The 16,279-nt window shown below is 39.4% G+C and overlaps 1 protein-coding gene across 1 annotated transcript in view; it reads left to right on the top strand.

Annotated features, from left to right (window-relative positions):
- Window positions 1–16,279, top strand: part of tubgcp5 (tubulin gamma complex component 5) — a 63,845-nt gene that overhangs the window by 12,886 nt on the left and 34,680 nt on the right. The window contains exons 6-11 of the mRNA XM_073044143.1: window positions 2,027–2,162; window positions 3,230–3,347; window positions 3,499–3,588; window positions 6,400–6,493; window positions 7,102–7,348; window positions 10,501–10,703. Coding sequence (XP_072900244.1) covers window positions 2,027–2,162; window positions 3,230–3,347; window positions 3,499–3,588; window positions 6,400–6,493; window positions 7,102–7,348; window positions 10,501–10,703 — 888 coding nt within the window. The remainder of the gene's footprint in view (window positions 1–2,026; window positions 2,163–3,229; window positions 3,348–3,498; window positions 3,589–6,399; window positions 6,494–7,101; window positions 7,349–10,500; window positions 10,704–16,279) is intronic.

The following is a 16,279-nucleotide window of genomic DNA, read 5'->3' as shown; positions in this document are numbered from 1 at the left end:
AAGAAAGGTAGGGCTGGGGGGGGGGGGGGGAGATTGTAGTGAGGGGGAAAAAAGAGAGAGAAAGAGAACCAGTAAAATTATAGATAGGGATGGGGTAAGAGTGGGGGGCAGGGGTATCAATGGAGGTCTGTATTCACTCGTGAAGCTTTTTGAATTGTGTTTTTTGGAATTCTGTTTATAAACTCCACCATCAAGATATTTTTTCCTTTACCCTTAGAATACTTTATAAAAAGTGCTTTACATCTGAGCTTTGGTCACATCATACACATTGTATATTTTTCCTTGTCTGTTTTCACCTCCATATTCCCACTTCTTCCTTAACAGTTGAGCTCAATGCCTTCCATGTAAGTTTTGAGCAGGAAAATTATACGAAGGAGGTCTCCCATTTCCCTTTCTGAATCTGTTTCTTATATCTCAGTTGCAGAAGACCATAAGAGCAGAATTAGGCCATTCAGCTTATTGAGTCTGTTCTGACATTGCATTATGGCTGATTTTTATTATCCCTGTCAACCCCATTCTCCTATCTTCTCCTTGTAACCTTTGACACCCTTCCTAATCAAGAACCCATCAACCTTCACTTTGAATATGCCCGAAGTTTAATTAGCTTCTTCCCCATTGCTATCAGACTTCTGAGCCAATCACCTCTTTCACATCTCCTTTATGGTGGTGTGGCCATGTTCTCAGACTCTAAATTCTACCTCTGTTAGTCATTCTGTTATTGTCATTTAACATTTCATTTTACATTATTTCAGACTGCACTGTTCTACTTTGCAACATTTCAGTGTTTTGTGCTGGATGCTGTATTTATTGTTGTATGTATTATTACCGTGTAGATGGTTTGCTCTATGAGCTTAATGTGAGCAAGGAATTTCACTACACCCTGGTGTATATGATGATAAGTTAATCTGAATCTGAACAAGGTGGATTATTTCTATGATTGTTTATGGATTCTGGTTATTTGGGACACATTGACTCAATTAGGCGGCTGCCCCAATGAGCTAGTTTCATGGAAATAGTTAAAAAGTTATTTAAAAAAAAAGACAAACTACCATTTAACTGAGTAACAAATTATGTATTTAAATGAAATACAAATTAGAACACTACCAAAATTACTACAGTGCTATAAAGCTGTATATTAGCTCCCAGTAGTTATCGACAGCAGAATTAATCTATGCTGCTACGTTCATTTGATTGTAAATGAACAGAATCAGGGCAGACACCTAATGCAGATAATTGACTGCCTTCAAAAATGCTTTTGGCGATTACGCACTCCAGATCTTCTCTGTAACATTCAAGATGATTATCGATACCTTCAAAGTCTTAATAGTTTCTAATTTGTTGCGAGTAGTGAAATTGTTTCATTTTCACTCCCATCTGTTTCTGGCACCCCCAGACCAGAATGCTTGAAACTGCAGTGCGCAAAACAGTTCTGAATTGTCTTAACTGCTTATCACTCGCCAACTGCCAGTGACAAAATTTACTGTTTTTTGAATACGAACACACTCAAGTAATGCTATTTAAAAACTATTCACTCAAAGCACGGTGTATTGTCTAATGGCTACACAACTGACACTATTACAGCTTAGGACATCAGAGTTCAATCCCAGTGACCTCTTTAAGGAGTTTCTGTATGTCCTTCCCATGGAATGTGGGAGTTTTCTCTGGTCCTCCGGTTTCCTCCCACAGTCCAAAGACTTACCAGGTAGGTTCATTGGTCATTGTAAATTGTCTTGTGATTAGGTTAGGATTAAGTCAGGGATCGCTAGGTGGTGCAGTTGGTAGGGCCAGATATGCCTATTCTGTGTTTAATCTGTAAATATGATAATAATAAATTTAAAAAATGCGTACCATGCAAATGTCGCTAGTTAGAAAGTGTTCGGTGACAGTTGCTTGTCCCAATTAAGTGGCAGTATCCCAAGTAAATTAAGGGAATCCCAACATTTTTCTCTATTTGTTTTTGTTCTTTAAGAACAATAGCCCAATTAACTAGAATCCACTGGATTTATTTATTTTGTTTAATTCTTAGGAGTGGTCTGAAGAAGAAAGTGAAGAAGAGCTCCAAGAGTCCTTGAGTAGGGAGGATTCGGGTATTCAGGTTGACAAAACACCACCAGAAGAGCAAGCACACATTAAGAACACAGGGCCCCATATCTCTTTAAAAGGTACATGTAGTGGAAGTCTGAAGTTCAGGCCAGTATTTAATTCACTTGGGTTAACTGCTTTGAAAATATGCTGTCCTCATTGGTTATTTAGCACATAGAACATTACAGAACAGTACAGGTCCTTCAGCCCACAATATTGTACCAACCTTTTAACCTACTTTAAGATAAATCTAATCCTACTCGTTCACATAGCTCTCCATTTCCCTATTATCCATATAGTTTTTTAAGAGTCTCTTAATGTCCCTGATGTATTTGTTTCTACTGTGACTCTTGGTAGCATGTTCCAAGCACTAACCACACTTTATCTGTTTAAAAAAAAACCCCTGATATCTACCCTCCCACCCATATTTTCCTCCAATCACCTTAAAATTATGTCCCCTCATGGTAGCCTGTTCCACCCTGGGCAAAAGTCTTTATCTGTCCACTACTCTATGCCTCTCGTCATCTTGTACACCTTTATCATGTTACCTTTTATCCTCCTTTGCTGCAAAGAGAAAAGCTCTGGCTTGCTCAATCTATCCTCATCAGACATTCTCTCCATCTCAGGCAGCCTCCTAGTAAATCTCCACTGCACTCTCTCTAAAGCTTTCCACATTCTTCCTATAATGAGGCGAGCAGAAGTGAACACAATATTCCAAGTGTGGTCTAACTAGAGTTTTATTTATTGGTAATATAACCTTGTCCAGGGTGGGTGTGTTGAGGACAAGCCGTGCATCCTAGAAAAATACTGTGGATTTTCTCTGTGATTTTTTTCACTCTTTGAATCCTGATGGGTGTTGAGTATAGGGTAGACAAGAAAGGACTCAATTGAGCTTGGCTGGCATTCTGTCTTGGCTTCATTGCCAAATGGAGAAAAAACATTCATGGAAACTGCCAGACATCCTAATTTGTGTTTTTAATATATTTTTGGGGGCCCAAAATAACAGACTTGGACAAACTAATTGAAGCAAGTAGTCTTGTGCATTGGTTTAACAAATGTTAGAACGCAATTTCTTAGAATTATTATTGATAGAATATTTGTCTTCAAAATGTATTGTCTTGTTTAATGCAATTGCTTCTTGACTTAGCCAAAGAATCAGAAGTACAGTTGTGGCTGGATCAGCATGTGGTCACCCAGTATTGGACAAGCAAACCATCGAAATTCAGTCACAGTTTTCATCTACATTCCAATTTAGCAGCTGTCTGGTAAGAAAGTATCTGCCACTGCTTTTTAGTAACTTGCTTTCTGGACGATGTTTAATGTGAAATTTTGACATAACTGAGTGTATTTGTACTAATTACTTTAAACAGTTTGAATTTTTTTATGTGTGACTATGTTAATATTTTTCACCTCTAGGGAGCAACACTTATACAATTCTGATCCGCTATATTATTCAGATGATCGAAAATTTGTTACAGAAGCCCAAGTTATACGAGAAACATTGTGGTGAGTACCAGTTATTACTTCTGGGTATCTTGTACATTTCTGCAGCTGTTGACTTATTGATCTTGAATGTGTAACTAATTTTGAGATTCACTTTCTAGAAATCTCACTGTCTAGTGATAATCACACAACAAGTCTATATGTTTATGCAGCTTTTTCCACAGTTCCATTGGTTGCTGGTTAGCATACAATTCAGTTGTTCCAGTCTTGATCAAAAGGACCATTGGCAGCAGACAAAAAGAAGATTGTTAAGAAATTCAGTGGATTTAATTCCTATGTTCATTGTGTACAACTGTTTTCCAGCACAGCTCTGCTATGACTATTGTATTTTCCTGTACTGCATTAACTTTCAACTGTTAGGACTTTTTACTTACCAATTCACTGGCATCCAGGAAACTTCAGTGCAATTTTTTCCATTGTGTCCAAGTTGATGTTGGCATCTGGCTGCGCTTGTAAATTACTTATAATTGTCACATTTACCTCAGTATAGTGAAAACCTATTTTGTGTTGATCAGAGATGGCGAAGCCTTTATGAAAAGTATTTATGCATTACCTCTCGCTGTCATTCAAATGTTTTACTTCTACTTGTGAGCTTTCCCCAGCACAATCCTCAGCCTGGAATGTGTGGGCTAACCATGTTTTAACCCTAATCTAATCATGGGACAATTTACAGTTGTGTGCAAAAGTCTTAGGCACCCTTTTTAAAAAAAATAAATTTGGTTTTAGATGTCTATCTTTTGCCTTCTGCATTAGTATGTCAGTAGAAAAGAGCAAATTTTCCAAAAAAAAATAGATGTTGCATAGAAATATTTGTATTTTATTAACAAAAGTAACATGTTAAATAGTAGACTACTGACCATTCAAGTAAAAACTTGATTACCTTGTTGGTATGTAACCCAGTGCATGGTTAAACAAAGATAACAAATAGATGGTAATGAGTTGAATGAAACAAATAAGCTGAAACAGAAATGAGTGTAGAAAGAATCAAACTGGGCGAAGGACAACCAAACTAGAAGGTGAAGGTGTGGCAGATGTGACAGAACCTTCAAATCATCGATTCTTGCACCATGGCAGGAGTGAGCATTGGAACAAGACTCAAGGTTGCCATCCTGCATCAGCAAGGTCTCTCCGAAGCAGAAATTTCGTGACAGACAGGAGCTTCAAGTTGTGCTGCCCAAGCTCTTCTGAAGAAGCACAAAGAAACACAGTCAGCCACCAAAACTGAGTGCAGCATGAGAGAGATAAATCTAACTGATGTCTCTTCTAAATTGGAAGAAGTCCAGCACTGCTATCAGCTCTGAACTCACAGAAACCACTGGAACCCTAGTACACCCCTCTACAGTTCATAGAAGTCTTGTCAGAAGTGGTCTTCATGAAAAAATGGTTGCCAAAAAGTAATTCCTCTGAAGTGGAAACACAGCCAAGAGGCTGATACACAAAAACATCAGGACAGGGGTGCTGAACAAAGGCATCAAGTGCTCTAGACTGATAAATCAAAATTTGAAATTTTTTAGCTCAAGCAGGAGGCAGTTTGTCCATAGAAAAGCTGGAGAATGCGACATGGATGAGTGTCTGCAGCCAACAGTGAAGCACAGCGGAGGTTCCCTGCAGGTTTAGGAGTGTATTTCTGCAAATGGAGTTGATGATCTGGTCAGAATTAATGAAATCCTCAATGCTGAGAAGTACAAGCAGATCCTCATCCATCAAAGCAGTACCATCAGGGAGGTGTCTGGTCAGTCCCAACTTCATTATGCAGCAGGACAATGACCCCAAACAAATGGCCAAGATCATAAGGAACTATCATCAGCAAAAAGATGTTCTGCAACAGATGTTATGTCCTCCACAGTGCCCTGATCTCAGTATGATCGAGGCTGTCTGGGATTAACTGGAGAGACATAAGCAAGTGAGACAGCAAAAGTCTGTAGAAGAACTGTGCCAAGTTCTCTAAGATGCTTGGAACAACCTACCAGTCGATTTTCTTATAAAACTGCATGGCAGTCTATCTAAGAGAATTGATGCAGTTTTCAAAGCAAAAGGTGGCCACACTGAATATTGATTTGATTTACTTTTATTTTTACTATTTACTGCTCTTTATAGTAATTTTTTTGATACATAGAAACTTTTCATTCCATTATTTTTGAAAGCATCTTTCCTTTGTAGAATTTTTTCACATGTGCCTAAGACTTTTGCACAGTACTGTATAATGACCAATTACAAAGATCTACTCAGTATGTCTTTGGAGTCTAGGAGGAAATTAGAGCACCCATGCATTCCACAGGAAAGATGTACAGACTTCTCACAGATGACTCCAGAATTGAAATCCAACTCCTCAAGCTATAATAGTGTTAAGCTAACTGCTATACTAGGTAATGTCCAGTCATCTGTTTTAGTGATGTTAGTTAAGGAGTAAATATACTTAAGAGACATTTGTTCTCCTGTAATTTGCTGTGGGATGTTCACCTGAGAGAGCAGAATTGGCTTTATCGTAGCATTTCATTTATAAGCCATTCATTCATTTAACTCTGGATCACTAGAGGTATTTTATCGAAGTGAGGTCTATGCCAAAAGTAGATCTCTCCCAACAAAATGACAAAGAGAAGATCCTGCTGAATCAATTTGTTTTTTTTTGGTTTTAAGAAAATACATGCTGCAGTTGATGTAACGTACATGGATGTGAGTAAAGTCTTTGACATGTACCACAAGGAAGGGCCCACAGATTTCAGTACTAATTCTCTTCTCAATTTCACCATATACATTATCAAAATATGTCTAACAAAAGATTATTTACATTTTAACCTTTTTTTTTGTGTATAGGTTGCTGTCAGGAGTTAATAAACTTTTCCTGTACACAGTGCATGATGGGAAAATATCAGTGAGAAATGATGTCATGGTAGCTCACCTGACCCAGGTAAATAACTTCTTCATCATTGAAAAAATTATAGGGCCTTTCACTGCAAGTGACCAAAGTTTGGCTTTGTATGCAAATTTTTTGAAAAATCATCTTTGAGTAAGAGTCCCTCTATTCCCAGTGCAAGATGTACTGTGGAAGACATAACATGCATTCATTTGCTTTGTTGATTTGACTTCCTTTTTTTGCCTGTATATATGAATTTAAGTACCTTTCTAAAATATGTAAATATAAAATTAGAATTAATTTAAGAATTCGAAGGCAAGTTCAAACAATTTTAAGTTAATCATTTGTTGTAATTTAAAGGTGACTTTGCCTATACAGTTATCCTTACTGGTTGTAACCCAGTATAGTCATATGACTAGCTGCTTTAAGCATCCCTTTGCTTCTGAACAGAAGGCTACCCATTTCAGAACTTGAAAACTTTAGGCTGATGCTCTTGTCTGATAGGTGTAATGTTGCACTGTTGGAGATATCATTTGTGGATTATTTCATTGAATTTGTTTGTTTGATAGTGAATTAGCAGATGAAAAAACAAGACTGGAACAGGACATTTAGTTATTGAAATGTGTGAATCCTCTAACTTATTTCCCTTTTCTTTTCCATAGAATTGTCTAAGAGCAGTATTGGAACAGATAGCAGCTTATGGACAAGTTGTTTTCAGGCTACAGAAATTCATGGATGAAGTTATTGGGAACAGCACTGAAAGCTGTTCACTTGGAGCTATTCCTACATCAAGAAAGTTTACTGAGCCACCCTTCCGAACATATCAATCTTTTGTCTGGGCCCTGTATAAATATTTTATCAACTTTAAAGAAGAGCTTGTCAGTATTGAAAAGTGCATGATTACTAAAGGTATCTTATTCTTTTGAAATGTTAAAAGCACTTTGCTTAGCTTGGAATGTTTCAGAAAATATTACTTTCTTCATTGTATCTCATAACTATTTCATTCAGTCCACGACCATTTTCTATTAAAACATGCTTTTCATTGGATATGACCAGTAGCAAAATACTGTCACTTTCTCAAATCTGATGCAGAATAACAAAAGAGTGGTGGAGCTAGAAGGGTTGGCTCCAGTCATCCTGTTTTGATTCCATCCTCCAGTTCCACCTGTAAACACAAAGCCTGCAGATGCTGGAAATCCGAAGTAACACACACAAAATGCTGAGGAACTCAGCAGGTTAGGCAGCATCTATGGAAGTGAATAAACAGTTAACGTTACAGGCCAAGAACCTATGACTAGGTGTTCCCTGAGTGTCCATTTTCTTCTCACATCATTAACGTTCTTCGGATTTGTAGGTTAATTGCCCCTGTAGTGTATTTGAGCAGTAGAATCTGTAGGGAGTTGATGGGATCATGGGGAGATTACAAATAGATTAGCGTAAATTGGATTAGTGTTCCTGTGGTCTTAGTAGGTCTCAGTGGGATAAAGAATTCACCTCCATGCTAAACATGGAAACATAGAAAATAGGTGCAGGAGTAGGCCCTTCGGCCCTTCGAGCCTGCACCGCCATTCAGTATGATCATGGCTGATCATCCAACTCAGAACCCTGTACCTGCTTTCTCTCCATACCCCCTGATCTCTTTAGCCACAAGGGCCATATCTAACTTCCTATATAGCCAATGAACCAGCCTCAACTGTTTCCTGTGGCAGAGAATTCCACAGATTCACCACTCTGTGTGAAAGAATTTTTCCTCATCTCGGTCCTAAAAGGCTTCCCCTTTATCCTTAAACTGTGACCCCTCATTCTGGACTTCCCCAACATCGGAAACAATCTTCCTGCATCTAGCCTGTCCAATCCCTTTAGAATTTTATACGTTTCAATAAGATCCCCCCTCAATCTTCTAAATTCCAATGAGTATAAGCCTAGTCGATCCAGTCTTTCTTCATATGAAAGTCCTGCCATCCCAGGAATCAATCTGGTGAACCTTCTCTGTACTCCCTCTATGGCAAGAATGTCTTTCCTCAGATTAGGGGACCAAAACTGCACACAATATTCTAGGTGCGGTCTCACCAAGGCCTTGTACAACTGCAGTAGAACCTCCCTGCTCCTGTACTCAAATCCTTTTGCTATGAATGCCAACATACCATTTGCCTTTTTCACCGCTTGCTGTACCTGCATGCCCACCTTCAATGACTGGTGTACAATGACACCCAGGTCTCGTTGCATATATGCTATATGACTCTTCAAAATGATTAAAATGAAAGTGACAATTTTCCACAGTCAAACATAGCTATCAGTCTTACTTCAGCATGTGGTGGTTTGTTTTGTATTTGTGCTTTATTATTAAGGTGAAAGTGATAATTTTCCGTAGTCAAACAGGTGTCAACTTTGCTTCAATATGTGGTGGTTTGTTTTGTATTTGCATTGTAATCTACAAGTTCCAGTTGATGATTTTCTCAGTTTCAAGTTCTTTAAGTAAGAAAATTATCCTTGTATTTAGGTCCTGACACTCTGACTGCGCGGTGCTGCCAGTGCTGCAGTTTTCACGGGATCATCCAGTTGTTTTCAGTAGCCAGATGCCTGTTATAAATTGGGAGAATGATGTGCAAAGTAATGCAGTAAACTATATGTCTTATTTCCAGACAGCAGTGCAGTATGAGTACTCCTTATCCAAAATTCTAAAATCCAAAATTGTCGGAAATCCAAAATTTTTTTGAGTACTAACATGATGTCACAAATGGAAAATTCCACGATTCCACAAGGTTCCCAAGTGATGGGCAGGTCTCTGTGCGCCATAAAAGTTACCTCACATATGTAACAAACAGAAGTTAATGAAAAAATAGAAAAACACAGCATAAAGCGAAAAATTAGGATCTTGGTTGTGTATTGAAAGAATGGATTCGTCAGCATCAGAATGAACATATGCTACTTAATGGTATTCTGAGGCCTCCTTCAGTCAGAGTTGACCATAGATGTTGTATCCTAGCTGTCTAGATATGCAAGCCTGGGCAGTACGATATGGAGGGTAAGCTGTTGCCCATGTAGAAAGCTACCCCTCTCCACACATCTGATGAATCCAAAGGAACAGTAGAGACTGGTCAATGTGCTTACCAGCAGTGTCGTGGGAGTTGCCAGTCAATATTGAACTCTACGTAGGACTGCTTTAGGGACTCCAGCTCCAGATTTTTTCCTCGGGGTTTACTCCCGATGCCTTCCCCATGAGTGGATGTAGCCGCAAGGCAGCGGAGGTTTGATCAGAATTTTCCTTTTCCTAGATGAGCTGCCAACCACAGCTAACAAGCCTCATTTGCCCGAAACGACTGGTTTTAAGGTGCCAGTAATCCGTCTTTGCCTGTTCTGTCAGTAGAAACAGTTCCGCTGGGATCTTCGGTAATGAAAATTTTACACTCTGAATGGCTGCATCAGTACATATGTGTGATAAATAAGCATAAGACAAAGACTGCTTACCGTCAGCATGTAAATTCAGAGTTGGAAATTATGGCGATCCCAAGCTAGCTCATTATATTTTCCAAAATTCAAAATCCAAAACACTTCCCAGCCCCAAGCATCTTGGATAAGAGGTACCCAACCTGTCCATTGTATCAAGGGCAAATATTAAATACCAGATTAGATTGATTTTATTTGTAATGTGTACATTTTTGCTGTGCTTTTGGTGGCAACATAGCACGAACACAACTTACTAACCCATACATTTTGGAAATGTGTCGGAAACTCACGCAGTCACAGGAAGTTGTACAGACTCCTTACAGACAGCAGTGGAATTGAACCTGGGCCATTGGCATTGTAAAGCTTTACACTAGCCGCTATGCTACCATGCTACCGCTGTCTGGTCTTCAGCTTTACGTATTTAACCTCAAAATCTTAATTGATCTTATTGTTGAGCATTAATTTTTCCTGGTTTCTACATTGCATTCATAGGATTGAATACATATTTATTGAAGGCAATGTACATAACATTTTATCCCTTCTTTTGCAGACAATTGGCTAACACCCGCTCCTGTGTTATGTTACTTATTGTCTGAATGTATTTTTCTTTTAAGATGAGACTGTTACCCTGGCAGCAGTGCTTGAGAAACTGGCTCCTCGATTGTCACAACTTAAGATGCTTCAAAGGGTATTCAGCACAGGAGTAGCAGAGGTTCCACCCGATACTCCAAATGTAATAAGAGCTTCCCATTTACTGAACACACTGTATAAAGCTATTATTGAATATGACAGTGTAGGAGAAGCTGCTGAACGGACGGTGAGTGCATCTTTCATTATCACATAGCTGGGTTGCGAGGTGGTAAGACTATTTTTAAAAAAAAAAGTGAAATAAAATATTTATGTAACTTTAATTTTGTTCCCATGTGTAATATTCTCTTCCTTTTTTGGGAAGTTGGTGATCTATGGCAGGTGATGACCAATGGACAGTTATTGACAGGAGGTGCTATTGAGGTGGATAACTTCACTTGCCTCAACTCTGAACTGATTCCATAAGCTATGGACTCACTTTCAAGGACTGTACAACTCATGTTCTGGTTTTATTTATGTATTTATCTGCAGTAGTGTGCAAAAGTCATAAGGTACCTATACTGTATGTACAGTGCCTGGAAAAAGTATTTTGCCCGCAGTCCTTTGTTCACATAAATAAATGTTACAACCACGGATTTGATCAATTTAACTGAGAATTTTTATTTGTGAACACATGCTCCTTTTTCACAGCAGAGCCCAAAAAACAGAATTGTGAATCATGGAAAAGCTAAAAATTCAAAAACTGAAATGTCAGCAGTTCAAAAGTATTCATCCCACTTTGCTCAGTACTTAGTTGAACCACCCACCTCTCACAGCTATTACAGCCAGTAGTGTTTGTGGATAAGCCTCTATTAGCTTTGCACAATGTGATGGAGCCAGGTTTGCCCATCCTCCTTGCAGAATTGCTCAGGCTGTGCAAGGTTAGTTGGGAAGTGGCAATGGACAGCAATTTCAAGGGTTTCGGCGCGAAACGTCATCACTACCTCCTCCCATAGAGGTAGTCTGGCCTGCTGAGTTCTGCCAGCATTTTGTGTTTTTTATTCATTTCTAGGTCATGCTAGAGGTTTTTGATTGGGTTAAGGTCAGGACTCTGACTGAGCCACTGAAGGACATCAATTTTCTTCATTTGAAACGAGTCCATGTTTATTCTGGCAAAGTGCTTTGGGTTGCTGTCGTTCCTCCCCAGTTTAAGCTTTCTGGCAGAGTCCAGTAGGTTTTTATCCAGCATTCCTCTTTCCAATAATCCTGACCAGATTTCTAGTCCCTGCTGCTGAAAAGCATCCTTATAGCATGATGCTACCTCCACCATATTTTACAGTAGCGATGGTGTTACCTGGCTGATGTGCAGTACAGGTTGACCACCAATTTTCCAGGACCCTCAGTTCCAGAGCCTTGCCAGATTAACGTTTTTGCTGGATTAAAAGAGGTCATGCAATAATAATGGCAAAAATGGACAGTAGAAGCTTAAAAAGGACGATTACATAAAAATTAAATGTAAATTTTATTAATTACTGTGCTTACAAAAACTGTTGCTTCTGGGTTATCTTTTTAAACATTTCATCCAGACGTTGTTTCATGTGTTTTAATCGCTCCCTGTGTATTTTTTTTCTTGCATCAAATAAAAATTCATTAGCTCTTGTTCCTGTCACAAAGGTACATGTCTCTAACCCTTTGATTAGATCGCCCAACAACTCAATTAACTTGCCAATAGTAAATCTTTCAGTTTCATTTATCTCGTCATCATCGCTGCCATCTTCATTCCTTGCAGTGTTTTTATCAGCATTCAGAACACTGTCTATAATTCCCGAGTCCATAAGTTGGTGCACAACAGGTGCTTCGTCATCAACAGTTATCCACTTCCCATAGATTTTCTTCATTAAGACTACTTGCCGCAATTTTGAAGTGGGTCCTCTAACGCTTTTTGCATATGCAAGCAAATCATGAACAACTACTTTCTCCTTTGGTACACAAAATCCTGTAAAATCATCTTCAAGTTTTTCTTCAGGCGCATTATCAAACATCAGGGCAGGTCATAACTTATTTCAGCCATTCTTTAGTGTTAAAGGTTCTACCTTCTTTCTCACAAGCTCGAGTAATGAACCGAAGAACATCTTTAATAAATGTCTGTACAGAATTGCCAGCATTCACCTCATCAGACGTTTCATGAAAATTGAGCGATACTTGGCCTTTAGAGAGCGCAGTGCTCCTTGGTCATGGGGTTGGATAAGCGATGTACAATTTGGTGGCTATTACACTGTAAAACATTATTTTTACACAGGAGTTCAACTTTGGGGTGAGCTGAACAGTTATCCAAAATAAGAATTTTGCAATCTTCGGGTTACCCTACAGATGTGCAATGTGCTCTGGCTCTGGCACAAAATATGTTTCAAACCACTCTAACATAATATCAATGGTAATTATTTGTGATTTATTTGGGACATTTTAACACCTTTCAAGGCCCTTAGGGCATTTACTCTTTCTGTGAGTACCTGCAATTCGAGCACCCTAAAATGGTAACTCTGTCCTTAGGTTGTTTGAATCCTGTGGGATCTTTTTTTGTCTTCTGTTGCTAATGTTTTCCCAGGTGTGTATTGCCAGTATAATGCAGTAGTTTACTGGGTGGCCACCGGATGGCACTGTGTGAGGTTCACACAGCACCATCTGTGGTGAGACTTATTTTGACAAAAGCACACTACCGGTACTTTTATTCTGACGAAGGGTCTCAGCCCGAAACGTCGATAGTACTTCTCCTATAGATGCTGCCTGGCCTGTTGTGTTCCACCAGCATTTTGTGTGTGTTGCTTGTATATCTGCGTTATACACCTGCTCAGGACTGAGATTTTTGTTAGCTATGAGCTGTGCAAATTCATCCATGTACTTGTTAGCTCCTTCATGGTTTGCAGAACATTTTTCTCCACACATCTTGTACATGGAAATTCCATGGTTCTTCTTCAACCTTTGAAGCTATTCTTTACTATAGTCACATGCATGTTCTTTAACAACTTAGCTTGGTTCATTTTCATACTGCCAGATAAGTCAACTCCATCATTCTGGCGCTGGTGAAACCATTCAGTCATCACTCAATCGTACTTAGTGCTCCTGCCAACTTTTATAGTTTTTCTAGATAGATAGATAGATACTTTATTCATCCCCATGGGGAAATTCAACATTTTTTCCAGTGTCCCATACACTTATTGTAGCAAAACTAATTACATACAATACTTAACTCAGTAAAAAAATATGATATGCATCTAAAATCACCCTCTCAAAAAAACATTAATAAATAGCTTTTAAAAAGTTCTTAAATAGTTTACTAAAATACATTGAATGGTAACTTAAGCTCAGTCCTAACCCCGGCACTTTAACATATCTTGCCCCTGGCGGTTGAATTGTAAAGCCGAATGGCATTGGGGAGTAATGATCTCTTCATCCTGTCTGAGGAGCATTGCATCGATAGCAACCTGCCGCTGAAGCTGCTTCTCTGTCTCATTAGCTTTAGCAAATCACCATTTGCATAGAATTGCAATTTTTTTCTTTTTGGTGCTTTATATCATACACAGTTGATATGCCATATGTCACACACAGAAACACCTTGGTCCAGTTTTTACATTTCAACCTTCCCTTAGATCGATATGGACTGATGTTTATGTTTGACATCATCACTGGTACTTATATTTATTTTAGAAGCCATAGCTAGGGTTAAACTTGCATAAAATAAGCATAAAATATTGGAACTACCACCAACGAGTGCAATGTAAATAATAAAAGTAGAAAACACAAGGAAATCTGCAGATGCTGGAAATTCAAGCAACACACACAAAATGCTGGTGGAACACAACAGGCCAGGCAGCATCTATAGGAGAAGTACTGTCGACGTTTTGGGCTGAGACCCTTTGTCAGAATAAAAGTAGTGTGCTTTTGTCAAAATGAGTCTCACCACAGATGGTGCTGTGTGAACCTCACACAGTGCCATCCGGTGGCCACCCAGTAAACTACATTACATAATTTCATCAGAATTAAAAGAGGTATCGAGCCACCAGTTTCCGAAATCGATAGTCAGCCTGTATTGAGTTACGCCACTTGTATCACTTAGTGTTGAAGCCAAGAAGTTCCACTTTAATCTCATCTGACTACAAGACCTTCTTCCACATTTTTACAGTATTTGCTAAGAGATGCTTTGCAAGGTCTTTATGGACAAGGATAATTTTCTTAAAGCTAGGTCTTCTTCCTTGCTATTCTTTCATAAGTACCCTTTTTGTGTAAGGTCTTCGGGATTGTAGAGCCACGAACTTCATTTCCAGTTGCAGCCACTGACTTTTGCAGCTCACTCATGACTGTTGGCATCACAGTTTCCTCTCTTACAAGTGCCATTCTTCTCCAGGGATGAAGTTTAAAGGGGCGGCCTGACCTAGACAATGTGGCTGTGGTTTCATATTTTTCCCACTTCTTCATAATAGACTGTACTGAACTCCAAAAGTTGTTCAGTGCCTATGAGATGGTCTTGTACCTTCCCCAGATTTTACTTCTCTATTATCATTTCCCTGACTTGAATGAGTTGGTCAGGTAATATACAGTATTGCACCTGAGGAAAGTTAGCTTGGTAATTACAAAGTGGATGAATACTTCTTCAATCTCACAATTATGGTTATTAATTTTTAGTACATTATTGACAGGTTTTGAAATCTTTCTTTTGATAGATTAGCTTAAAAATCATACTTCTATATATTTTACATTTAGAAAATGAGACAGTAAAATGTGAAAATAGTTGTGGGGGCTGAATACTTTTTCAAGGCACTGTAGCTAGGGTGTTTTGCATAGGACAGTATATTGGTTAAAAGTGCCAGAGGCCCAGTCAATGGGAACAGAACACTGCGACAAGGTTTTTTGCAGGTTGGCGATGCTTGTTTAAAAGGAGAGTTTTGCTGGTGTTCCGACTTTCCAGAGGCCTAATCAGTGGTGGGAGCAGAGCATTGCGAATTAAATAAAAGTACGGAAGGGACAAGCGAGCGGCTGTTGTCGGGGTGGCCATTGTTGGGAGTAGGCTGATGGTGAGAATAGGCTTTGGCTCAAAAGAGGCTTCGGCTCAGAAGAGGCATTGGCTCTGGGTAGGTTTCTGTTAAGGTTCCTTTTTTTCTCTCCCTGTCTTGCTGTACTCCGTGTAGTAAATGACCATTGTGTGTTCAGCATGCTGGATGTTGGGGTCCTGGGAGATCCAGAGTCTCCCAGAGAACGACAGCTGTGTGAAGTGCATCCAGCTGCAGCTCCTTGAAGATCGTATTAGGGATCTGAAGCAGCAGCTGGATGACCTTCGGCTTGTATAGGAGAGTGAGGAGGTAATCGATCAGAGTTGCAGGGAGGTGGTCACCCCAAAGTTGCAGGAGGCGCGGAGCCGGGTGACTGTCAGGAGAAATGGAAATGTGAATAAGCAGTTAATGCAGAGCACTCCTGTGGCCATTTCCCACAAAAATAAGAATACAGTTTTGGATACTGTTGTGGGTGATGACCTCACAGGGGAACGCCACGGAGACTGGGTCACTGGCACTGAGCAGAAGGTAAAAAGGGGACCAGTAGTGATAGGGGACTCAATAGTCAGAGGAACAGCCGGGAGATTTTGTGGGCGTGAATGGGACACCCAGATGGTATGTTGCCTCCCAGGTGCCAGGGTCAGGGACAACTCTGATCACGTCCACAACATTTTAGAGTGGGAGGGAGAGGATCAGATGTGTTGGTACACATTGGTACCAATGACAGAGAAAGGAAAAGCAATGAGGTCCTGAAGAGAGAATTAAGGGAGCTAGGCAGAAG

This window comes from Hemitrygon akajei, chromosome 4 (genome assembly GCF_048418815.1).
Source record: "Hemitrygon akajei chromosome 4, sHemAka1.3, whole genome shotgun sequence".
Lineage (NCBI taxonomy): Eukaryota > Metazoa > Chordata > Chondrichthyes > Myliobatiformes > Dasyatidae > Hemitrygon > Hemitrygon akajei.
Note: the sequence above shows the minus strand (reverse complement) of the source record. Positions and strands in the feature narration are given on the sequence as shown.